The sequence below is a fragment of the Panthera pardus genome, unplaced genomic scaffold (genome assembly GCF_024362965.1).
Source record: "Panthera pardus isolate Hobbes unplaced genomic scaffold, ASM2436296v1 HiC_scaffold_24, whole genome shotgun sequence".
Lineage (NCBI taxonomy): Eukaryota > Metazoa > Chordata > Mammalia > Carnivora > Felidae > Panthera > Panthera pardus.
This window is the reverse complement of record NW_026526810.1, coordinates 9,992,557-10,018,466: the sequence shown is the minus strand read 5'-3', so window position 1 is coordinate 10,018,466 and position 25,910 is coordinate 9,992,557. Positions and strand designations below refer to the sequence as shown.

The following is a 25,910-nucleotide window of genomic DNA, read 5'->3' as shown; positions in this document are numbered from 1 at the left end:
CGATGCGGTAGGAAGTTGTTATGTGGCTGCTGAGCTGTTTGTTCAGACTTTGGGCACTGGTGCTCTGCGGAAGGGGTGGGGGGTGAGCGGCTGGCAGCTCTGGAGCCTGCAGCCTTGATTCCCGCATGTGCTTCTCGTGTACGACCCCGGGCTCAGAGCTGTGGTTTACACATAAGTGGGACAGGGATGGCATCCCCCATGGTCTCCGTGTGTGTTGCACAACGTCCGGCCCAGAGTAGACGGTTCACGAATGACAGCTGACCAACTAGAGACTCAGATAGTCCGCCTGCGGCCCTATACCTAAAGCTGGTCTGCTGTGAAGAACTGAGTCTTATTTCTTTAAAAATAACAATAATAAGATAGGTTTCCTGAAAACTGACCATATTGTGGGGTGGGAAGTAGTTCTGAAAATGATTTCCTTTTGACTCAGACGTGTCCCGCCCTTGCCCTCTTGTCTCCCTTCCAGTCTGCGGGCCGGGCATCGATATCCGTAACGACTATCAGCAGCTGAAGCGCCTGGAGAACTGCACGGTGATCGAGGGCTACCTCCACATCCTGCTCATCTCCAAGGCAGAGGACTACCGCAGCTACCGCTTCCCCAAGCTCACGGTCATCACCGAGTACTTGCTGCTGTTCCGCGTGGCCGGCCTCGAGAGCCTCGGGGACCTCTTCCCGAACCTCACGGTCATCCGCGGCTGGAAACTCTTCTACAACTACGCCCTGGTCATCTTTGAGATGACCAATCTCAAGGATATTGGGCTTTACAATCTGAGGAACATTACCCGGGGGGCCATCAGGATTGAGAAAAACGCTGACCTCTGTTACCTCTCCACGGTGGACTGGTCCCTAATCCTGGATGCGGTGTCTAATAACTACATCGTGGGAAACAAGCCCCCAAAGGAATGCGGGGACCTGTGTCCGGGGACGATGGAGGAGAAGCCCTTGTGCGAGAAGACGACCATCAACAATGAATACAACTACCGCTGCTGGACGACCAACCGCTGCCAGAAAAGTAAGAATGGCGCTGATGTGGCTTTCCCTGTGCCGCTTCTCTTTCCCCTCCTTCTCTCCCTTGCCCTCCTCCTCTTGGAACGCACGGGTTCTGCCGGGGGTTCTGCTGGGAGGGTGCGGTGACGTGGCACTGAGGACACGTCCGCCTGCCGTGTGCCGGTGGGGGTCTTGGTTGGCTTCCTTTTGCATCCGGGAACTCATGGGATGTGGGACTGTGGCATGGCTGCCATCAAGACCTTTCAAATCATGTACTAGAAATAATCCACCACCCTTCTGGGCTAGAAGCTTGCTCACCGACCTTCAGCTTTGGATTTCTGATGAGAAAGGTGATCCGCTGTGTTTGGAAGGGCCTACGCCCTGGCAGTCAGGGACTGCTTAGGGATCAACTCGTTCATCCTTTGCACGAAAAGAGATATTTTGGCATGGCGGGACTTCCTTAGCATGAATATACTTGGAATATGGTTGAATAAAGGAAAAGTAAAGAGCTAATGCAATTCACATCCTGTGAAAATGGTGACCTCCACTCCCTCCTTGGTCCCCAGTGACGTTATGATGCTTATGTGTTGCTGGTTTATGATGGAACACCTGACCATGGTGCGAGAGCCCTGGACCAGGTTTCAGGAATCCCACATTCAGGCTGTACTTGAAGGTGGCTGTGTAGTGAGTACAGTTGTACACCCCAGTGCGTCCATTTCCTTTTTTCTATCTTTTTTTTTTTTTTTTTTTTTTGTCCCCTGAAGAGTTACAGGTCTTATGAAATCACTCAGTGGAAGAATTTTGAAATATGCCCACTGCTCTTCTGGTCCAGGTGGTGGTATTCTGAACCTTCTTGTTCATCAGCAGTCTGCCCGTTTTACGCCTGAGTATAACCAGACTCTTGAATTATTGTGATCAATACCTTGAGACCCAAGTTGTTTGGTATTAGAAGGTGACTCTGGGCTTTGCTGTGTTGCTTTTTGCAATGTTTAGGTATATTGGCCAGGAAGATTCCTCTCACTGGTTGGAAGTCAGTGTGGTAGCTATAAATAGCTATTATTTAATGGTTGGCCCAGTTAAAGACCCAAAGAGCTCATGTATTCTAGCTAGTCATGAAAAGCCAAGAAATCCCAAATTGGTAGGCTCGCCTAAACCATGAAGTGTATAAAATAAACAAAATAAAGGCCAGACCCCACAGGTAGCTGTTGTTTCTGTTTCCCTTCCAGGGTTGAAGCAGGAAAAGGATGGTTTCTTTGACCCAGCTCACACTTTTTTGCTATCATTCCATCAGTGTGTACATGAACATTTGATTAATGAGGGAAGGGGTCCCACTGGCTTCAGCTAGGACCTTGGATGGCCAAGAACGCCATCAGGCCGCTGAAGAGTCCCTGTTGGCTAGGGTTGGAAGAAGGTCCTGTGCTAAAGTCACATTTGTGATTGATTAAAACGGTACCCTATCATTAGGTTACCCACTGGTTTTGGGAAAACAACAAAAATACCTTTTTAAGTAGTCTTGACATTTTAAAATTTTATTTTAAAAGAAAAAGGCGTCAGCAAGGGAGGCATCGTGTGTAGTGGGAAGATGTTGGATGCGGTGTAAATGGCCTGGGTGACCTTGGACGAGCCTTCTGGGCCATGGTTGGGCACCTTTAGAATGTTCCTTAGGGCAGTCCCATATTATTCCTCAGTGGTGACCAAATGTGTGCGAAACTGCTTTGAAAACTCATAAGCTCTGTACAAAAGGGAGGTGTTATTTAAAAAGTCATTAGGTGGGCACTTGTTCAGTGATTCAGTCGATATTTACTTTGGCCTCACTGTGGATTTTTGGCTGTTTCTGACCAGCTGGTTGTTGAAGAAGCCTGGAGCAGAGGCGAGGCTTGGTTTCTGGGTCCAGGTCTGGTAGCTGGGACCGGGAATGAGCAAGTAATTTAAATTGCCTGGCCCTCAGTTTCTTCATCTGGGATAGATCCTGTCTTTCTCATAGGGCACTTGGACTATTTAAAAAAAAAAAAAAAAAAAAAAGGAAAAGCACCAGAAAAAAGAATGGGGGTTAGAAATTGGGCCTTGGTGCTGGTATGGCTGATGTTGACAGGCCTGTTGGCTGGACACCTGCTTCCCCAAGGCCGCACCCTGCAGGCTTCTCCCCCGCCAGTTCTCAGTCCTGCTGATGTTTTTCTGAGATTTTACAAGGGAGTATTTATTGAAAAATTACTACCAGCATTCAAGGAAATTGTCTTCTCTTCATCTGGGAGTTTCAGGAAAACTGCAGCATGCATGGGCAGGCTTCTTAAGAGGTTTTTCTAATTGAATCAGAGCTCTCTCTTTACATAGATTCCCTTCAGACCTGTGCTGTCTGATGTGGTAGCCACTAGCCACATGTGGCTTCATTCAGGCTTGAACTGTGGCCTGGTCCGAACTGAGACTCACTCAAAGCGTAAAATACATTGGATTTCAAAGATGTAGCAGGGTCAGGAGAAAAAGTAAGGTATCTCCTTATTAATATTTTGTTGTTGAAATGATAATATTTTGGACAGACTGGAGTCCATAAAATATGTTATTAACTTAATTACACCTGTTTCTTTTTACTTTGTCATGTGGCTACTATAGCATTTGAAGTGACAGGTGTGGTTCTCATTCTGTTTCTGTTGGAGAGTGCTGTTTTAGAGCACTCCTTCTAAGGCCATACGTTCTCTGTCCCCCATCGTCTCTCTGGCTGAGCACTGCAGTGCTGTGATATCCCTCTCCAGGAGGATGCTTATGAGTCATTCAAGGAGCCTGGTGAAGGGTGTTGAGCCTGGACACAATGTCTACCTTGAAGTCAACGTAAGCATTAAGATGCCCATTTAAAACAGTGAAGTGTGGAAGAACCCCATTCAGTTATTCTCCACAGGGCTGCCCACAGAAGCAGGGAGAGCGTCTGGAGAGCTACGTCAAATCAGGGATGCGTGTGAAATTTGTGACACTGCGGAGAAGGCCTCAATCCTGGAGTGCTCATACGCACTTTTTACTTGGTGCTCTTCCTTCAGCTCCTTCTTAGGTATCCTAACTGGGCGGTGGGTGGCAGGCAGCTTCGTAGACAGCCCCATCAAGGAAATGACTACTTCGTGGGTTCTCCACCCACTTTAGGATTTCTCTGTTGTCCTGTGATTTGGAGAAGTGGTTTTATGCAGGCTTGAGTTACGGCTAAAGAGTGACTGACCCTTAAAAAGTCATGTACGGTGTTCTCCCTTCTGTAAAAATGTAACTTGTGGCCCTGACCTTCAGCCCTGGTGACCACCCCTCCCCCCCAACCACCCCCCACCCCCCCCCAACCCCCGGCCTCCTAGGAAGATACTCCTTCTCTTCCTATGTCTACAACCATTCCTTTCTGGCTCCTTTTCCTTGGTTTAGTCTTTAGTACCTGGCGGTCTCCAGACTTCCATCCTAGGCCTCTTTTCACTGCCCTTGTTCCCCAGAATGCTCCACCTGCTGCTTCACCATCCTTTTGTCTACAGCTGGTCCGTAAATATCATCTTCAGCTTAGACCTCTTTATAAGCTCTTAGACCCACATATCCATTCCTGTCTAGACAACCACAGGCATTTCAGTGTCTTCTAGTCTTCTCTGTCTCCTCCCTTCTACTGAGTCTTTTTCTTCTATTCTGTCTCTTCGTGGACAGCGTTCTGGTGCTCCACGCTTCCATGTCGGGAACTTGGGTGTTTGGATGCTTCCTCCTCCAATTGCAAGACAAGCCCTTTCCATCCCAGGGTTTCTCAGATCTACCACCCTCCGCTGTCCCCTCTGCCCTTTTCAGCGACCTGGCCTCTCTCCAGCCTTCCTGCACCCCTGCCTCGGCCCAGTGAACTCCCTAACACATGCTCTGACCGACAGGCTCCTCTACCTGAAATCCTGTAGTGGGAGCTTGTGGAATCTCATGAAATTGGGCCATGCATGCCCCCGACAAGCTGCCTGCCTGCCTTCTGCCTGCCGTGTCCCTGGCCCGTGATGGTGCTTGCATGTGCTGGCCAGGTGGCCGCCCTCACTGGCAGACTTCTTGCCCCTTGGCATAGGACTCTGGGACTTTGCAGACTCTGGTGGGCCTTTCCCGTAGCAGAGAAACCTGGCAGTGGCACTTTCTGCACTGCTGAGTCAATTCTGGGCGCGTCCTCCACATCTCGGAGAGCACGGGTGTCACCCCAGGGGTGAGCACGCACCTGCTTTGTGAAAGATTTATTGTCAGGAAGATCTGTTTCCCCCACCCCCCGCCCCTCTGCAGAGAGCAGTGTGTAATAACAGTCCTCAGCAAGCCAAAAGACTCGAGGATTATGAAATGTGGATGTCTCCTGTGTCGCTTTCACGGTCCTTGCTACCCAGGAGCTCCATCACCAACCCTGTGTCCGGCTCGTCACTGGCAGGGAGGATCAGCCGTGGATGGTAGGAGCTCTTCTCTGTCCTGCCCTTGTCAGAAGGATTCAAGGCCCAAGGTGATGGAGAAGTGCAGAAACCATCTTAAAAGTTGAACTTGGCCTGTGGCACTTGGCACCATCCCTTACTTTGTACAGTTATTTGCTGAAAGCCAACCGTGTCTAGGGAGGGGGGCGGGTGAGGGTGGATTCTCTGGAAGCACCTGTGGTTCTTTTCACGCCCGATTGAATTGCCTCAGTGGCATCTGGCGTTTGCTTGCCACTGGGGCTTTCTGGTACTTGATTTCAGTTTTTTTAAATGTTTATTTATTTATTTTGAGAGAGAGAGAGAGAGAGAGGTAGAGAGCGAGCAGGGAAAGGGCAGAGAGAGAGAGAATCCCAAGCAGGCTCCGCACCAGCACATGGTGCCCGATGCAGGGCTTGAACTCATGAACTGTGAGATCACGACCTGAGCCAATATCAAGAGTCTGGCGCTTAACCAACCGAGCCACCCAAGCACCCCTCTGGTACTTGTTTTCAGATATGGATGGTCCTCCAACCAAAAAAAAAACAAACAAAAAAAACCAAACCCAAAAAACAAAACAAAAATCTAAAACTTACTACTAAACTCAGTGTCTCCAAGTCCTCTTTAACCCATCAGGATGAACAGCTTGTGGTCTACTCACATCCCTGTATTGCCTGCGAGAAGGCCTGGTCTTTGCCAGGAAATTCATGAAGGTGGCGAGCCTGGCCAGCTTTGCTGGTGGCACAGCCTTCTTTCAATTAGAAGGGTGCTGACTGGAAACAGTGGTCCCGGGGTCTGTTGCGTTTCCCCACTGCCTTCCAAATGAGAAAGCAGGAAAATAGCAGATTGGAGCCTTTGTGCGAGAAGGCAGTAAACGGCTCCCTTTATTGACAAAAGGAAAACATTTTACAGCCATCTTGCTGATGAGATCAGGGACTCAAAATGAAGGCAGGTAGTATAAAAAAAGACAATTCTACATCCCCCCCCCCCCCAAAAAAAAAATAGGTTCTCATGTTCCTGTTTATCAGATACTTCTCACAGGGCGGTATTGGTGTGTGGAGTGAAATTGTTCCCCTTCCTCATTTTCTTAGAGATTGGCCTGCCGGGTGAAAGTGAGGGGCTTGCTTAAGTGTTTGTAAATCACCTGCTGGAGTGGGGTGAGGTGAGGGACACGGTTTCTCTGCCCTGCAATGTGCCTACTTCATCTTAATTCTCCCCTCCTCCCCCTCCTCTCCATTCTCATTCTCCTCCTCCTCCTCCTCCTCCTCCTCCTCCTCCTCCTCCTCCAAGTTTTAAGCTTCCGTGAGGGGTATTTCTTTCTGCGAAACACTGTGTGGTCGGCCGCCAGGTTCTAGCATGCCTGGGCCCTCCAGACTGCCCAAGGTGGATGAGAAGAGGGGCCTGCATTTTCCAGCTGGAGCCGGGGCAGGTCTGTGGATCCTGGATGAGAAGGCAGCCAGTGGAGCGGGTCTGGCATGGTGTTGATGGTAGGAGCTTGTCTCTCTTCCCCCGGAAGGCCCCTGCTCTGGTCAGCTGCTCCCAGTGTGGGGGTGATCTTTATTTAGAAGGGGGTCACATGCCCCTGGGCCTCATTTCTATGCCTTTTATAGTCAAGCATGGAGATCACATTCTGTTCTCCCTGACTGTCGACCCTTGTTACCAATACGGTGAAGCAGTTTGTGTCCATGGCTCTCTGGGACACCTCTGAGCCCACCCCCATCTCTTAGTTCTCCTGCCTGGCTCCTTGAAAGGCTTTGTTCTTGGCTGATTTTCCCCTAATTAAGGTGTCACTTTCCTGGGTTCCCTTCAGGAGTTTGTTTTTTAATAAGGATCTCAGAGAGTAAAAAGGCTTTCAGAATAACTCTCCTAGGGTGATTTTTGCAATTCTAGGTGTTTGGAAATATCTGAAATCCCTTCAGAACTCACCAGTTGAGCCTACTTGTAAGATTGTCCTGATTTCTGGGACACCTGGGTGGCTCAGTCGGTTAAGCGTCTGACTCTTGATTTTGGCTCAGGTCTTGCTCACAGTTTGTGGGACTGAGTCCCGCATCAGGCTCTGCCCTGACAGCACAGAGCCTACTTGGGATTCTCCCTCTCTCTGCCCTCCCCCTGCTCACATTCTCTCTCTCTCTCTCAAAATAAATAAATAAGCTTAAAAAAAAAAAAAGCTTGTCCTCTTTTCCTTCTAGTCCTAAAATGCCTCTTTTGTTACGTTAACATTTCTATCTTGCTTTTCTTGTGTGTATGCCAGTGTGACATTCTTGATTTGAGTGGGAATGACGTGGATCACATGGGCCCAGGGCTAACCTTGTGCTAGACAGCATCGCTCAACTTGAATGCATAAGGTGGTTCAAAAGTTAGGTTTGGCCCGTGGTGAAGCTGGAAGCCATGAATTGGAACCATACCTCCTTCTAGCGTGTGATGTGACTCCGGGACTCAGGCTGTCTGAATCGGGGTCTCTGAGCACCATTGTGGGATGAACTGCGCCCCTGACTGGGAGCAAACGAGAGACAGCCACAGTGTTCCCGGAACTCTGGTAGCAAGAGATGCGATCTTTCTGTCTGTGACACACAGGATATTAAACAGAGCAGGCGTCTGTTTATCACTGTGCATAACTTGAGAATCTAGATTTAAGACATGTTGTAATCTTTTGTGTGGAAGAAGGAACCTCCGGTCAAAATCTGAAATCTAGAGCATTCTGGGTTCTCTTCTGTATCCAGCCTATCTTCTCAGTCTTTGGAACAGTCTTCCCTGTCACTGTGTGAACTGCTCTGCAGGAGCAGGAATGAGAGCTGAGCAGTTCTCGGAGCTTGGTGGAGATGATTGTCATCTCAGGTCAGGGAGTGCTGCAGGCTCCTGGGGTCAGTGGAAAAGGGCGGGTCATAGACAGGAAGAGTGGCCATCCAGGTAAGACTGTGCTCCTGCGTGTTAGCTTAGACGCTGTTCTACAGTCCTTTGAGTGTCATGGGACTGGCTGGGGCCTCACTCCTGACATTCCGGGGGTATCCACCCTTGACAGTTGTCATTGTGGATTCCGTGGAGACAGCACCTGCCATCACATGCCTGGCATCCTCTGTTCGGCTGGTCTCCAAGCATGTCCAGTGGCTCTGCACCTGAAAGGTGTGATTTTCCCCAGTGGACCATCATGGCATGTTAACGTTGATATTTGCAAGAATATGTAGTTTTCTACAAAATGGGAGATACATACATACACACACACATACATATTACATTCCAGTATGGACAGGTGGCATCATACGGCAAAGGTTTAAGAAGAGTCGATGAATTGAAAGGGTTCCGCTCATTAGCCTCGTGTGTTTCCAGGTCCTGGAATGAGGCTGCCTTCCCCATCTTCCATTTGTGAAACAGGACGGGGCAGGGACAGAACTTACAAAGCACCAGACAGACTGCCGAGCACATAGTAGGTTTTTGGGAAATGATAGCCAATTGCTAGTCTTTCTAAAATTAAACTGTCTAAGAGCTGCATTCTGAGACCATCTAGAATTGTGAGCATTAAACTGCATTGAATGTGTATGTTTACTGCCATATCTTAAATGGTCTTTCTCTATGGCTTTTTCTAAATTGCAAAAATTCAATTATCATAAATAGCATGGCATAGTGTAGGAGTGGATCTTGCTAATTTAATCCAAATTGTTCAAATTCTTGTGTCTGTCCAGATAAGCCGTATCTTTAAAGAACATTCAGTGAGGTACATATGACTGTATCAGGATGCCAGTGGGGCCTCTGTAGTTACATGTAAACTCTATTTATTTGGTTATCAAACCCTATGAATTTATTCTGCTTGCAAGCGTGGTGTGGGGAAGAATTTAAGAAATATCAACAAGATTCTTGTTTGATACTAACATTAAATGTTATCTTTTTTTTTTTAATGCGTTTTTTGCAGAGAGCAGTAAAGTGGTTATAGAGTGGGCACGATTTGGGGGAAGATAACAAGGATGTACATTTTTATTTGTGACAAATGCCAGTCTCACATAGTAAAGGTAGCCAACCGTCTGCTCCAGGCTGAAGCATGTCTGTTTATTTCTCTTCTTTGGGAAAGGCTCGCAGTATGTGTGTGTGTGCGTGTGTGTGTGTGTGTGTGTGTGTGTGTGTGTACTTGCTCATGCATACCACTCTGTGCTCCCACCCGGCCTCTTCTCCTGTTTAGGCTGTTTTGTTTTGTTTCCTTTCCCTCCTCTCGCCCCCAGTGCAGGAAACAAACAGTGGCTCTCTCTGTCCTCCCTTAGATCTTCCTTCCGTTCGAGGGGATCAGGTGGGTGGGAAAATGCTGTGCAGGAATGTCAGGCCTTCTCCCGGAAGCCCGGTTTCTGTTTCATCTCATTATTGGACAGAAGTCGCTTTTTGTATCTTGGCCTTGGTCACAAACAACCGCCCGGTCGTCTCTCGTTTCTTCGTGCCATTTTTCACGGAATCCACGTGGGATGGGAACAGAGGCAACGTGTTTGGAGACTCGGTGTTGCCTGATCCTCACTCGTAGCCTTGTGTACAAAAGGCTGTGCGGACTGACCCAGCATGTAGCTGCCTCTAATTTGTGTTTGCAAGTTCTGATGAAGGGACTCGGATGGAGTTTACGAGGTTGTAGCTGCCGGAGCCCATGCAGGCCCTGGGCCCGAGCCCACTATGCCCAGGGGCCCCTGGGGAAGACGGCCCAGCTGCGATATGCGTACATCTGCCCTTGGCAGCGGATCTATGAACCAGGGCTGCCATTCTGGATTTCCGGATAGATGCAAAGTGCTTGGATGGTTTTTAGCAGCTGCCTGAGACCAGGGAGTTGGACATAGTAGTAAAAAGAGGTGGGAAAATAATAAAGAAAGATGGGGAAGCAAATAGCCTACGATACAAGAAAAAAGGCAAGATGAAGGTTGGTATTATTAGAAACATTCCTGGGGAGCCATGGTGTTCGAGTTAGGAGTCCCCCTCCCCACCCCCGACCCCCACAGAAGGTACTAGTAGTCATATGCAAACAAATGGAAACTAGCTAGATCCCTAGGTCAGAAGGGACTAGCCTTGTTCCTGGAGTTGTAACCTACTAGGACATTTCCATTCTGATTTCTTAACCTCTGAATGGTCCCTTTATGCTTTGCCAAGTAGATGATATTGATAGGTTCCTAGTCTTTCCTCAGGTAAGATGTAGGGGTATAGTTTTTGTTGTCTTCTTCAGTGAACTTGAAATGATTGGATTATTTTGTAATCCATAGGTACTTCCTTTAAAGGGTTTTGAATAACTGTGTCAAAGAAGCTTTGGAACAGATTTTAAGCAAGGTTGTGGAAAATGTACCTTGTCCTGTTTCCCACCCACGAGGAAAGACAGGGAAGCCTGGATGCAGAAGGGCATATTCTTTACCTGCTCTTTATAATTTCGTGCACGGTCTAGGGGACACCAGCGAGGCAGCATGGTCCAGGTGGCATGGTGTCATCTTCTGAGATCATTGGGTTTCCTGCTTCTTCTTCGCCACCTGCCACCTTATCCCTGGCCATCTTTTTTAGGCTCATAGGCAGTCAGGGCTTGAAGGATCTTGACATCGTCGTCGTTTACGAATGGAATTCTGAGAACGCGTCATTTTTCTCAGAAGAATGCTTCTTCATCTCAACAAATATTTGTTTGTTGTGGGGGGGGGGGACTTTCCGTGGAAAAGTCACGGGGTGCCAGAGATGGCGATTAGGAGGGTGAATGTCTAGGGGTGCTTAATTAAAGCAAATTTTATATGATGGATAATTGGTAAAACAGGAGAAGCCGACCTAACAGACCACCATTTCAAGAGAAAGTTGTTTTGCGGGACGAATTTGATTTTAGATTTACTGATGGGCCCATAGGGATAACTGTCAGGGCCTTGCTTCCTTCTGCCCAATTACTATGCCCAGGAAGACCCCTGGAAATGCAGTCACACTGCAAGGTTGGGGGCTTCAGACCCTCAACTTGCTTTGGTCTTGCGGGAAGGTCTATACTGTTCGTTTGGGTAACTGCAGCTCTGTCTTGCCGGGCACGGCATTCATGGAAAGCCTCAGAGTGTGGATGAAGAGCTGATGGAGAAGGCATTTAAGTGGTCATTAGAGGGAAATGGTAATTGGGATGGTGTTCAGACCCCACTTCAGCTAATCAATAAAAGGTGAGTGGTTTTTGTGAATCGTTTAGTATGAACTCATTCAGATTCTGTGTGTGTAAACAAGCCTGGTGTACGTCATGCATTTTCAAAAAAAGCGTGAAGCGTGGACTCTGCTTACAGCAGCTCCTCACCCCCCTGTAACTCCAGTCTTCAGTGCCTCCACTGTAGCAAAATAAATGCAAACCTCTGGTCGGTGCCTTCTCCTCTCTGAAGGCAGCCTGGAGAGGTGGGTGACTGGCTCATCAAATGGCAGGAAGGAGAAGGGGGCAGTGCAGCTGATCAGTGCAGTGGAGCTTGCATGAAAATTTTGTACACATCATGTATTGTGGAAAGCACTGATCGGACCTCCTCCACCACACCTTAGCCAGGCACTCAGTCTCCCTGCTCCTTGGTCTCCTCATCTTTTTGAACCAAGTGAGCCTGAATTTCCTTCCAGCTCTGAGATTCATTATTGCAGAGTAGGGTGTTAGGAACCTAAGATGGACCCATCGGCCCTGGTTTTCAGTCAGTACTGCTAGAGAAATGGAAACAGACATTCTAGACTTGCAAAGGCATAAAGCATTTGACCTGCTCTTTGGATGGGCTCTACCCTTAGGGACAGGATTGGAGAGTGGTAGGTGGGCTGTGGGGTCCCAGGAGGTGGCTGTGATTCACAGGCTCTGATGAGCTGGTAGCAGATGTAAGTAAGATAGGAGGCTGGCGAAGCATCTCGGTGATAGGGTAGAAAGAAATAAAAGTGGTTAGAGAAGGCGTTGAGACTAGGAAAATCAGTAGGATTTATGTTAAGTCTTGTATCTTTGAAGTGACTTATTCTGGTCTGGCTTTTGCTGTTACCAAAGTGAATTATTCATAAGTACTTTGAGAAACACCGATGTAACACGATTATGTTGAATGAATTTAAATTCATCTAAATCATTCTTTTCAACTAAAGTAGGCTTTCCCTCATCCAGAATCTGAGCAAACTGATAGCCCAGCAAGAGTTTCCTGCTATCATGGCAAGTGACTGATGTCTACCATGATACTGCTGAGTTGCTTTGGACTCAGAAGCACTTTTGGCTTGATCAAAGTGAAACTAAAATACTTTCTCAGTAGTTTGAGAGTTGGGTGTGTTTTACATTTGTGTGCATTTTTGGTTCTAGGCAATCTGGCTTTGGTGTGTATCATGGCGAGTTTCAGCTGGGGCAGACGTTGCCATGCTCTTCATGGCTTCTCCCTAACCATTGTCTGCTTGGCTTCTCCCTAACCATTGTCTGCTTCAGGGTTTGGCTCAAGTCTGCTCTTCCGTGAGACCTCCCCACATCTCCCTTACGGAGGGCTCATGCACCTGTGAGTCATTCGTGTACTGGCATGGAGTAGGCATGGAGCCATTGCTGTGTTCTCTGGTCAGTGATCATTTCCCTCTGCTGACAGTCATTTCAGAAGACCTTGCTTACTCACCATTTGTGTCTTTCTGCAAATAGATGATAAGCCCCTTGTGAGTCCAGACTTGAGCCCTGTTTATACATTTTGCTTCTCTACCTTCATTGCCAGAGGGAGGCCCATGGAAAAGATGTTTCATACAAGTCCATCTCCCACATGGGCTTGACCCTGGGTAGCATGTGAGTAGTTTGGTTCCCGTGAAGATGGGGAGGCTGGGTTGTGCGGGAAGGGAGGTGTCTGGGATGTAGAGACTAGGGAGTCTCCACTCAGGGAAGGGCAGGTGTGAGCACACTAATCTTAGGCACTAATACTGCCTCACTCTAGTCTAGGAACTTTAAAAAGGGATTGATAAAATATTTTTAGATGACCAAAGCAGTCCTAGCTGGAATGAGTAAACCAACTCATTATCAACCAAGTCTAAGAGCAATTGCATGAGTGAAAGTTTGAGAGTGTACCTGCATGTACACTTAAACATGGTTTGGGTAAGTCCTTAACCTCTGCTGAGTTGTGAATTATTTTGGGTCTCCTGCTCCTCCTTACCATTCTCATGAAATGAAAGAGAATATATTATATACGTATCATTCCTGTGGTAAGGAAGAAGGGTGAAGAGGCTTGAATGAGAAGTGCCATCTAAGTTAGGTCTCGATGTGTCTCTGCAGGTTTTCACATTTGTTACTTGGCCAAAATCGTCTCCATTGTTTCTGTTGATCTATTTAGGGCAAGTTCCATGCAACGTGAACGAAACTTGTGATTTTGTTATGCGATAAAATAAAACACATGACATTCCAAAGGATAGAGATAGAGCATTTATGCTGTGTAATGAGGCGCTCCAGAATTTTGGCCAAAAGAAGAGGAGAGGCAAAGAGTGCTGAGAGCAGAGGAGGGGGAGAGTGCCATATTTGGGGCTTTGCATGGGAAGAATATTTGCCTTAAGTGAGATTGAGGCCTTTCATTAAGAATGTTTACACTTGCTCAGTACTATTTGCCTGGCATTGTATATACGGCCCTCAACTCGTGAATGGGTTGTGCTCCAAAACTTGGTAAGGCGTTTGGAATTCGGAGTACATTATTTCATAAAAGCAGAAATCTGAATGGTGGTTGAGGTCCGAACCAGCTCCCCCTCCTGTGCCCCCCACCTGCCCTCAGTCTGTTTGTCTTAGATACCATTTGTATCTACTGCCCACAGCTTTGGTTCCATGTGGGAGAAGACTTTTTGAGTGAGCTCTATCCAGAAGCTCTATCCCTTTGGTGTATGATGGTTGGATGAGGCAGGGGTGGTGGTGGGAAGCTAGTCGTTTTCACTTTATATCTGATATCAAAAAGAAGGACTCTCTCTCCAAGGGCTTATGTTCAGGTTTGGGGGAACAAAGAAGTTGCCTTTGCAGGGGTCTGTAGGTGTGCAGTCAGGATAGGAGCTGAGAGTCAGCACTTCCAGGTTCCTGCCTGTCTGGGTGTGAGGATTCCGAGTCAAATCTGGAACGTGTCCACCAAGTGCTGTAGGAGGTAAGAAGCAGATGTGTGTGAAGAAGAAGAAGATGTGTGTGATTCTTGCCCTCAAAGGACTTGAGTTGGTTTCTGTATGGTGGACTTTTGGTTGATTACTCATGGCATGATTTGTATGAAATGTGGACTTGGGGGTCCATGTCTGGGTTTGACTCCCTGCTCCACCACGGGGCCACCAAGCAAGTTTTATGATACAAGGTCAGGGAAGTGTCTAACAGTGCCTGAAACAGATGGGCTCAGTGCGTTTTAGTCGCTTCTCCTGTTCTTCCCCCCTGCACTTTGGGTCTGAAACGTGCGGGTGCTGATCTAAGCTTTTGATAATGTATGGAGAATTGCTCCCTGGAGTGGTCTACAAGAATGAAGGGATTCCAGACATCCTCCCCCTCTCCTCATCTCTTCTGTCTTCCAGTCAAAGAAAAACTCAGCGTATGATCTTTGGCCCAGAGAAATATTAAATCTATGTTAAGTATGCAGACATGAATGGGCAAAGGAGGCATTTGTGGCAAAGAGGAACTGCTAAAACAAATAAGTAATGTAAATGGGCAGAATGAACTGTTAAATTGATTGCATCTTTCAGCTCCTGCTACTTAATGCAAAGAAGAGAGTGGGGAAGGGCTGCCATTTGAAGTAATGGAAAGATGAGGGAGCTTTGAAGCTAGCCAAGATTCTTCTCCCTGCTAATAGAGCAGCTTGGATCACAGACAGTAAAGGTGAAGATGTTTGAGTATGGCAGCTCCATTTAGCATGGCGCGGGATACTTGCTGCTTTTTGCACTGCCTCTGTAGTAGAGGGAGAAGCCAAAATCGCTAGGCCTGGAAGATAGCGGTTAACAGCTCATTAATCTCTTGTCAGGAGCCTTCACTGAACGTTGTGGGAAGACTTGGAATGTCTACGTTATGAAGCCATGTAGATCTTTTAAAAAAATGTATGTTGTTAACATTTTTTGTTTATTAAGTGGATCAGGAGATTGGAGGTCGATAGATTTGATTCTCTCCTACTGTGTAGTATGCCAGAAGCCCAAGGTTTCCTAGAATTTTTATCAGGGCAGTGAGGGCAAATTTAATTAGCAGGTTGAAAAAGCTTTGGAGCAGTTTAGGCCAGTCCGCAGTTAATTGTATCAGTGATTTAATATGTCAAGAAAATGGAAAGAAACAAACTTCCATTTCTTCTAGGATTTTATTGTGTTATTTGAGGTTATAGCAAATGAGTTAATGTTTGAACGAATCAACTAAGGCAAACCACAACAGGTAACCATTAACTTTTTGTGTTGCGTATCATCTCCCCACTGCCCCCCCCCCCAAGCTAATTATGCCATTAGCGTATGAACAAGCTTGATTAAGGAGACTTAACTCTTTGGATTTCCATGTTGAGGACATTTTAGGTGTGGGCCCCAGAAATGAGTTTCCTGGAGGAAAGAGGTTGTCTCTCCAGGTGGGTAAGTGGCGGGGTGGGGGTGGGGAAGAGGTGGGGGGCGGGGGAGGCGATTGTGCCCCAGGCCTGGCTCCCAGGGACTACTACTAATGGGGGATGAAGAAGCCAGTTGGAGGAAATGTTGTGCATCTGTGGATCTCAGGGTGGAAAGGAAGCATAGAGATCATTTAGATGGTTCCCTGACTTAATTCAGGAATCCCTTCTTCCAGGACCTCAAGCAGGTGCTTTCATGAACCTGCCATTTTTACTAAAATTACGACTGTCATGGTGAACGTCACCTGGGCCTGCATGTTCCAATTAATATTCTTCATGTTTGTATTCCAGTTAGGCGAGACCTTTGTGATAGACACAGCCTTGCCGTTGTCCTGTGTATCTAAACGTATACTTGACTGGGGGAGGGGGGTGTCTTCTGGCTCAGAGGGAGCCTGGGGGAGAGCACACGGGACGTGATGACTCTGAAGTACTTTGACCTCGTGGAACATGCTCAGGTTTAGCAAACGAGAAGAGAATTTTTCCTGCAGTGGAGAAGTAAGGGCTGCAGGAGGCTGAGTTACCTGGTCTTACTCCTTGTCACTCACAGCAGAGTCCTTCAGACCTGCACGCTATCTCCGGATTTGGTTATTCAAGGATGTGCTGCCATTAGCACACAAGAAAAGGCTTAGGCTCTGGAATATATAAAAGTTCAATTAGAATTTGCATTCCATAAAGGAAATATTTCTAGGAAATAATTTCACACGCTCTGCTTAACCCTCCGGAAAAGTCCGAGCGGGTTAGAGGGAAACTAACTTGGAAAAGGACGGGAAGATTTAGCCAAGGCCAGACCCAGGACTCTGAGGGTCAAGCCGGATTAGAACCTGGGACGCTGCCCAAAGACAGTCTCCACCTATGCATACTCTATCCTTTCCCTGCCATCACTCCCTTTTTTTCTGCTTCCTTTTTCCACCATCAAGGGCTCTGGGTCCAGTGAGAGGGACGGGTGAGTCAGTAAGTGACACTGGCACACTGTGAACGGCACCAAGACAGAGCTATTCATCTGATGGTAGAAACGGAGCTACAGCATCTTATTGGGTCAGAATCTTGGTCTTCTTGTCCAGTGTCTTTATGTGACTCACTTTTCTCTGAACAGAAATCCCAGGCATCTAACCATGTTGACAAAAGTACATTTTTGCTAATCTGTGTTAAAGCTCTCCAGAACCTTTTAGAAGATTCCCCTGCCTTTCGATGTTTTGCAGATTAGAACCCATGTCCCCTCACAGTGCTTCAGCGTGTCCCGCAATGAGCTAGACCTCTGAGATGCCTGTGGATCTATCCCACACGTGCCAGGTCCCTTTTGGACACTGGGGTGTGGCCTCTGGGGTGGAGAGGAATCAGGGACGAGGTGGATTCTGCACGTGATCCGTACATTGGTGAATGGACCCCAGTTGCCCTCTGGATCCCTGTGGCCATTAATTGCTTAGAAAGGACTGTGTTTACGATCATGACCTGCCTTCGCTGAGCAATCGGTATGTGCCAGGCCATTCTCATGGAATCTGTCACTCTAGAGGGTGGATACTGCTGTTCCATTTTGGGGAAGAGAGAAACTGAGGCATCAGAGACTTGACATAACACCTGTAAGGTGCTGTGCAGAGCTAAGCAGCCAAGCTGAATCCAGACCTGCTTTTCTTTGAGTCCATAGCTATCCCTTCCTTACTGTCCCCATTGCCCCATGCCAGTTCCCAGGGAGCCCCCTGAACCGTCCAGTGCACAGCACACCCAGCAGCCACTGGATGGCCTGCTTTGCCCTGGAGATGGCCAGGCTCCATGTTTCCACGTTTGATGAGTTCTTGGCAGCCTGCTCTGTCTCCCCAGTGAGGCTTAAGTCAGCCTGGCCCCGCATCACTCTCCCCTGACTGCCCCCTCTTCTTTACCTGATCAGAAAATTTACGACTCTTCAGATAAAGGAACTATGACAGTGAAGGAGTGACATAATTATAGTCAAATTGAGATGCTTAATTATGAAACTGCTTGTTTCTGAATGTTAATGCCTCGCTTCTGTCCCCATCACTAAGACCCCCTCTCCTTTAGGCATTTTTACATTGATGGATCCTGTTCCCGTTGGCAGCAAAACTTTGATGCTGATCAGTGATCAAGCACCTTTTTTTTTAAACTGATTTTTAACGGGGAGATTTTTTTTCCTCTCTAAAACCCTTCTTTAATCTTATAAAAATATCTTTAAATGGAGGTGGGGGGGGTGCTTTAGCCCTGATGAATGGCAGGTTGTGGTAAAGAAAGAAAGGGATGTGGTTTACAGGAAGCTTTTTATTCTGTGTGTATGTGTGTGTATAAACATAACAGGGAGTAAAATAGAAGGTGTCAGGAAATGATTTATCAAAATCAGATCTCCAACTGCTGATTTTACCATGTATTAGGCTCCTGAAAAATCAGTTGGCCATGCAGCCTTACGTTTCTTTTTTTCTTGTTTTATTTATTGGGCCAACTGAACTTGTGGTTGCCTGCCCAGAGTTTAATTCTGCCTCCCTCAGGCAAACACCCAGCATTTACCTGGAGTTTTTCTCGAAGAGATAAAAGGTGTACCATGGACCTTGGCTTTCTGATCCCTTAGCGCGCTGCAGGGCCACTGGCGGCCACTGGGCTCTCACCTGCGCTCAGGTGGCCTCTTTTTCTTCTGCAGCAGAAGCCGCCCTCCCGTGCTGCACCTAGAGCTTGAAGGCAGAGCTAGGGTTTTCTTTCCGAGGAAGGGGCCCTGGGCAGCCACGGGGCTTCCTCCGGCTGCCTGTCCTTGTTGTCCTCTGGGTGGGTCGGGCACGGGCCAGATTCCTGTGGGCTTAGTCACCACGCTTGCGGGGCTCCGGGAGGATGGGGAAACCGCGGCCGGCCACTCTGTCACCCCAAAGGAATGCCGGCTGGGCCGGAAAAGGTCTCCTGGAGGCTGTGCTGCAAATTCATCCCTGCTGAGGCAAAATAAAGCCCCCTCTTCTTTTCCCGTCATAGAAAAAAATGAACAGGAGGTAACCACTGTACTCACTGAAGTTGACTTTTTTTTTTTTTACTCACTTTTTAAATACTTTTAAAAATATTTTTGTTTTGCATGTTCCTGGACCTGCAAACATACCCACAGTTATTCAAGATAGGCGTTTTAGTGAAAAGTGAGGTTTCCAGGGAGAAATCCTGCCTGTTGTTGCCTCTGTTTACTAGCAGTCCTTTTGTCTGTCAGGGAAAGGCTGGCTGGAGTTGGTGCGGTCGGGAACGAATGGTGAGGTCAGCTGGCTTTAGACTGGACAGTCTTCATCCTCCTGGAGAGGCCCGAGCCACTCCTGTACTGCTCCCCTCAAGACCCCTGTTCAGGGGACAGCAGAACAAGGGTGAGAGGTGGCCCCCAACTCTTCCCCATGCTAACTTGGTTGAACCCATTCGGCCCTCTGTCCCAACACCAAGTGCTGGGTGAGACCCCAGGGAGTATTTGATGGCCTTTCTTTGTACAGATTTTTAGGTGGCTTCCTCTTCTCTGGTGGCGAGGCCAACACCTTTGCCCTATGTCAAGAAAGTCCCTTCTAGTAAGAGGTCACTGAATCAGATAGATCCGGCTTAAAGTCTTGGCTCTGTTACACCTTGCTCAAGCGTTTATCTTTCTGAGGCTCTTCTTCTGTAAGACAGGATACTAGGTCCCTTCCAAGGTTGTCATGGGGAGTAAAGAACTCAACGCAGGGCCTGACACAGGACAGCTCTTCAGTGAAAGACTAGTGTGGATGGTTGTAATGTTTTTGTTCCCATGGGTGTAATTTTTAAACAACAAAAGGATTGTAGAGTAGGCACAAAAAATATTGCATATTGAGTTTGCTTCGGATTCACACGTTTCCAAAGAGTAGAATTCTCACTACATAGCTGTTCTTAAAAGAGGTAGCTATTTGGAAGAGTTTGGGACCAAGATGCACATTAGGAAGACCCTGAACTCACCTCATCCATGAACACACCAGATGCACATGTACTTGTAGAGCAGTTCCTCACCAAGAAAAAAGTTAGGTCTGCATATGCTCATACAAATTAAGTGAAAAAACACAGGCCATTGTGTGTACCGTGATCCTTCGGGTCTGACTTTTTTGGTGGTAAATATATACTGGCAAATGCTGGTACACTCATTAAAAAGTCTTCCAGAAGGTGAGAAACACTTATTTTCCATGGAAAGGGACTGGAGATCCTGGGTGACCCTCACTGCTCATCTTGTACATTTTTTGCCCTGTTTGGATTTTCTAACCATGTGCTTTTCTTGCTTTTATTCTTTTTAAAGGTCAACAGGTATTATTCGGACAGTAGGGTATGGTCCATTTCCTGTGTTTTTTGTTACACTTCTTTGCATTAAAATAAAACGCCACTTAAAATTTTTTTTGAATTTTTTAACGTTTATTTATTTTTGAGAGAGAAAGAGTGCCAGCAGGGGAGGGACAGGTAGAGAAGGAGACACAGGATCTGAAACAGACTCCAGGCTCCCAGCTGTCAGCACAGAGCCCAACACAGGGCTCGAAGCCACGAACTGTGAGATCATGACCTGAGCTGAAGTTGGAGGCTTAGCCGACTGAGCCACCCAGGCACCCCTAAAACTCCACTTTAATGCGTTTTTATAAGCAGACTTCTCTACATCTGATTGTCCTTCCATGAGAGCAGGCTCTGTGTGAGGTCTTAGTGAACTCCCCAGCTCTCTGGAGACATTAGATGGGGACCTGCTTGCCATTCTCAGTGAGAATTGGACCTTCTCAGGAATTGAAGCCTGGGATTCACCACCTCTGTGAGAGCCCAAACAGTAGGCCCTGGCAGGGACCTTGGTCTATAATGCCCTTGGGACAGTGTGTGTGTGTGTGCGTGTGTGTGTGTATCTCCTTGGTAAATGGCCTTGGAAGTGTCATGTGTGCTTTTGGCAAACTTGGATAAGGTTTTCCCTGCGTAACCCTTGGAAAGAACAGTTCTCACTTGTAACACCCTGTTTCTGCAGGTCCATGATTTTGTAATTAAAAGTTATGGGATCACAAGGGCCCATTTAAAGGGCATCTGGTCTGAACAGCCCAGTTAAAAGCAGAATTTGTGTCAGTGGCTCCCTTAATTTCTCAAATGTGGTTATTTGTAAATTCATCCTACTGGATGCTTGTGTGGAGTGTTTTATTGATGAAAGAGGCAAGATTGCATAAGGGAAAGAATGTTTAAAAGCCAGGACTCCATGTCTCAGTGCACAACTGCTTCCTCGGCATTAACTTGGGGGAGCTTACCTCACCTGTCTTGGAAACAAAGGTAAACCACATCAGTGGTTTCAGAATGTTTTGACCCACAGTAAGACATAGATTTATATCATGACCCCAGGACAAAATAAGTATGTGACTAAAATAAATGTTTCTAGAACACTTCTTGTGTGACGTAGTGCTCATTCTTCCTACTTAAGCAGTACCATTGGATGTTCTTCTATTCTAATGCTAAGAGATCCATTAAAACATTTTTGAGAACTGATGGGGGCTAACTAGTGGTTGTAAAAGCACATTAGGGGCACCTGGGTGGCTCAGTCAGTTAAGTGTCCGATTCTTGACTTCTGCTCAGGCCATGATCTCACGGTTTGTAAGATCGAGCCCTGCGTTGGGCTCTGCCCTGACAGCATAGAGCCTGCTTGGGATTCATTCATTCATTCTCTCTCTCTCTTTTTCTCTCTCTCTCCCCCCTTCCCTTCCCCCCTCTCCCTCTCTCTCTGTCTCTCTCTGCCCCTCTCCCACTCATGTTTTTTCTCTCTCTCATGCTCTTTCAAAATAAATGAATAAACTTAAAAATAACACGTTATTAAGGTCTTTTCATAGTTCTGACTTGGAGTGAGTTCCTTGGCTCTGAGTTGAGAACCTTTGAAGTCAACCTGTTTTCTTATGAAAATGAGGAGCGAAGGGCATTGATTGTTTTTTTTGTGGCTCCCCCCCCCCACAATGGGAGGATTTTTAGAATTTAAGTGTGTGTTCCTAATGGTGAGATATATTTTGTTGTCCACCCACAAGCACGTTTGAATATTTGAGATTTATTTTATCTTGTATAATTTATATCAGTGCCTATTCTGTAAAATAACTCAAGGTCAGTTGTTAACATAACAGAAATAATGACAAATTTTATACCTTCCTGTCCTTCCTCAAACTTTAATACATACAAACAAATTTAAAGAGTTTTATCACATCAATGTAACCACCAGTGAATTATTTCATACCAAAGGCTTTGGAGAGAGTGACAGTAGATAGTATTTGAGTGCTTATTATGTACTAGGCATTCTTTCTATTAAGACACACTCGTAAATAACCCTATTAGCTAAGTTCTAGCCAAGCTTTGTTGGGCGTGCGGAATCATTAGATGAATTTTAAAATAACTTGGTCTGTTCTAAAAGCCCTACTAGATCCAAACTGTTGTGGACTGGTGCCTGGTAACTTTGACAGCCATTTTGAAATGTTACCATAGTGATAATTCTTCTGGAATCTCAAGTCATTAAAAGTGATATGGCTTAACTCTGGGCTGTGTGCTATAAAAATAGATGTCATGGGATGTGTGAATCCTTTTCTCAACATTATAGTTTATACCAACTGAAGGAATATTTTAGTCAAGGCCTGAATTCTTATTAGAGGCTAGTTGCTCTGCTTGTTTTTTGTTCTCTGCACAAGTCATGTATCCGCGTAATCATTAACCCTTAAAAATGAATGGCATTTAAAAAGGTTCGATTTTTTTTCCCCCTCATTTGACTTCAGTTATTTTGCCTATTGTTTGTTCCTCCCAATGAATTTTTCAAAGGCTGGGTCATGACAAAAGATTAATCATCATTGATAAACTGTTTCCATAGATTTGTTTGTTTAAACTGCATCCAGTGACCCTGGGTTCTTTGGCTGGCATCGCGTGCCTCTAATTCCCATGGTGGTGCCTCTTGTGCAGGGGGGATTGGGAATTGGCACAAATCATGTCCTGTTGCCTGTAACGTACTGTGGACAGTTCAGCTTTGTGCTGGCCCTTTCTCCTCTGAACCCCAGGGTAACAATTAAAAGAGTCTATATTAGTTCCTTCTCTAGTTAGAGGAATACAGGTTGGGGACTCCTAATTAGCTATTACCCAGTTGGTCCAGGACGTGACGGAGACCACTGGAACATGTGGTCAGCAGTGACCGTTGACAGCGTGTTTACACACAGTTGTGTTCTTTGGTTCCACTTGTTGACCGGAGTTACTGGCGTTGGGAGAGGTACAGCTTCTTTCGCCAAGTGGGTAGCGTTAGAGCCGCTGTGTTTATTCCACAGGTGCAGTCTTCTCCTCCGAGCTCTCGCTCCAACCAAGTCAGGTTCATTCAGCCCACATTCCTAGCTTGCTGCCCTCTGCCAGGCACCAAGCTCAGCTCTGGGGATCTGAAGACCAGTGAGACACAGCTGCTATCCTGGAGGAGCCTCCCCTGGGTTAGGTTTGGGGGAGATTGATAAGTGAATCAACTACCCAGTAATGTGGAGTGGGTTTTATTAGGGCTGTGTTTAAAGTGTCATGGGAGTCTGGAAGGGGGCATGTTGGCGTGGAGGGCATCAGGGAAAAAGGCTTATGGGTGAGCAGGGCCTCAGCGGATGCAGAGGTGTTCACCAGGTACCAGAGCTTAGGGACTGGGGTGAATAGATAAAGGTGGGTAAGAATAAATCGGGATAAGCAGATTGCCTCAAAGAGTGAGGGAGAGGTTGTGTGGGCATGGTCGGTCAGCCTGCCTATGGAGGTTGGACCTGACTTTACAGGCAGTGGTTGTGAAGCAGAGGAGGGCTATAAGTAGATCTGTGTTCCATAAAGATTCTCTGACAGTCACTTGAGGGAGGGAGAGAAGCTGGCAGAGCCGGTGGGTAGAGAGTGAGCGTAGAAAAGGGTGTCAGAGACCTTTTGGAGATAGATCTGGCAGGGCACGGTGAAGGAAGACGGTGATGGGCAAGGTAGAAGAAAAGCAAAGAGCTTAAGGATCACGGACGACCGACTGGAGATACTGATTGATCATCGATGCCATTAACTAGGATAGGAAAAAACAGAACAGAAATGTGGTGGGGAAAGGAGAGAGAATGTTTGCACTTTCAGTATTCGAACTTGAGGTGCTTTGTGGCCTGAGCAAGTGGAGCTGGACTAGGAGGTTTCTGGAAACGCTGACCTGGCTGGGAACAGCACTGGATACCTATTTTGGGAGTCATCCCAGTGCTTTGGAGGGGTTGTGGGGAGTGGGAAGAAGAGAGCAGCCAGCAGCCAGGACCCCCGTCTTTTTTTTTCTCACAAATCTTTGTTTTAAACACTTTCTGTAAGGAGTAGCTGCTATACAGAAGGGCATCTCTGCGTCATCAAGCGCCTGGCATAGTCCACGGAGGAAAGCTTCAGTGAACCTCCCCTCTGTAAGGGACCGGGTCCAGGGGCACTTCTGAGTCTCTAGAGAAGGAGGCTGTTTTGAAAGGCTCAGATTCTCCCTCAAGGAAGGTTTGTTTAACCCCCATGTGGTCAACAGGAGGCCAGAGCATTTAGAGTAAGGAAACGCACCCGAGGCCACTCAACCCTTGGAGCCAGGCCTCCCCCAGCATTTGAGAGAAGAACGCTCCAAAGTCTTTAAGCTTATTCGCAGTACAGTCTGCTGCATAACTACCTGATAAATATGAGAAGCGATGGACACCCCCCTCTGCCCCAGACTGTAAGATTTTCACAAGATCTGTACGGAGCACAGGACTCGTTGCACAGGACTTCTGTTTCCCAAATCACGATGATAGGGACCTCAAACAACGCACTGAAAGGTGTCTCTGGGAGGCAAAGCCTAGAGATTTGTCTAGCTTACCTCTCATCATCCCATCCTTTCCCTTTCTTGCAAACTTTATGCCTAGATAATTTGGTACACTCGATCTACTAACAGCCAGGACCACCTTTGGGGCTGATATCACATACCCTGAAAGTCCTTTACAAATGCGTTTGCAGCGTGGATAGAAGAGTTTCCTGAGCAGCAGGTAACATTAGCCCGCCTCCCGGGACCCTCCAGGGCTGGCTATGCATGTTGCAGTCCTTAGACATAAAGGAGTAGTGTGCATCCTATCCATATAAACTCTACTACGGTTTCCATTTGAAGTTTCTGTTGTACTGTCATTTCTTTGGGAGTTTTCCATCATGGTGTTAATGTGAAAATCATGCAGGCTTGGTGGCTGGATGTAGTAACAGGTATTTTCCTCTAATCGTTGTGCTCGGATATATTAACCTAATAAAGTTACAGGACATGACATTTTTTGTATTCAGCCTTTTTTTTTAATTTTTAAAATACTCAGCTATAAATTCATCCTTTTTTTTTTTTTTATTTCCAAGTAGGTCAAGCCTCAATCAAATCTCAATATTTCTCATCATGCTTTTTTCTCCCCCCACTTGAAACAGACACACGTGGAGAAAAAAGTCACATGTTCCTTTTCCCTCTCTGTACCTAGAGTGACTTACGGAATTTGCATCCAGGGAGGGTTCATAAAAGTGGCGTTAACTTTGCAGTAAAGTAGCTGACCCCAGACCTGTGTCACTTCAGGCTTAGGCACTAACAGAGCAACTTAAAACTTAAACAGAGGTGTGAGCTTGATAAATCAGTGCGTGTTTTGGACTAATTGGTGACCACCATTCTGAACATTAACTGCTCTTTGTACTTTAATGACGCTAGGAGGCTGATTGTGCGACCTTTGAATGCCTCCCTGAGTTTGGACAAGAACTCAATTAACATGGTGCTTTCCTACTTAAAAAGACTTTTAGGAAGCTATGAATCACTTTCTTCTAAGTGTAATTTTTGCATTATTTAGTTTTTATGATGTTGTTTGGAATTTGGTATTTCCCATCTATGCTGAGATGAATTTGTAAGTTAAACCAAAAAACCCCCCAAAAACAAAAACAAAAAACAACAAAACAAAAGCCCCAAAACAAACAAACAAAAAACCTTAGGTACAGCCTAAATCTCTAAAACCTGGTCCTGAGGAAGGAGTATCTAATTCTACTTCCAATTTCAGGCCTTTAAAAAAAAAAAAAAAAA

The 25,910-nt window shown here is 46.6% G+C and overlaps 1 protein-coding gene across 1 annotated transcript in view; it reads left to right on the top strand.

Moving 5' to 3' along the window:
• The window catches only part of IGF1R (insulin like growth factor 1 receptor), a 300,234-nt gene that overhangs the window by 52,573 nt on the left and 221,751 nt on the right, over window positions 1-25,910 (top strand). Inside the window, exon 2 of the mRNA XM_019460140.2 lies at window positions 467-1,012. Within this exon, the coding sequence (XP_019315685.1) occupies window positions 467-1,012 (546 nt within the window). The remainder of the gene's footprint in view (window positions 1-466; window positions 1,013-25,910) is intronic.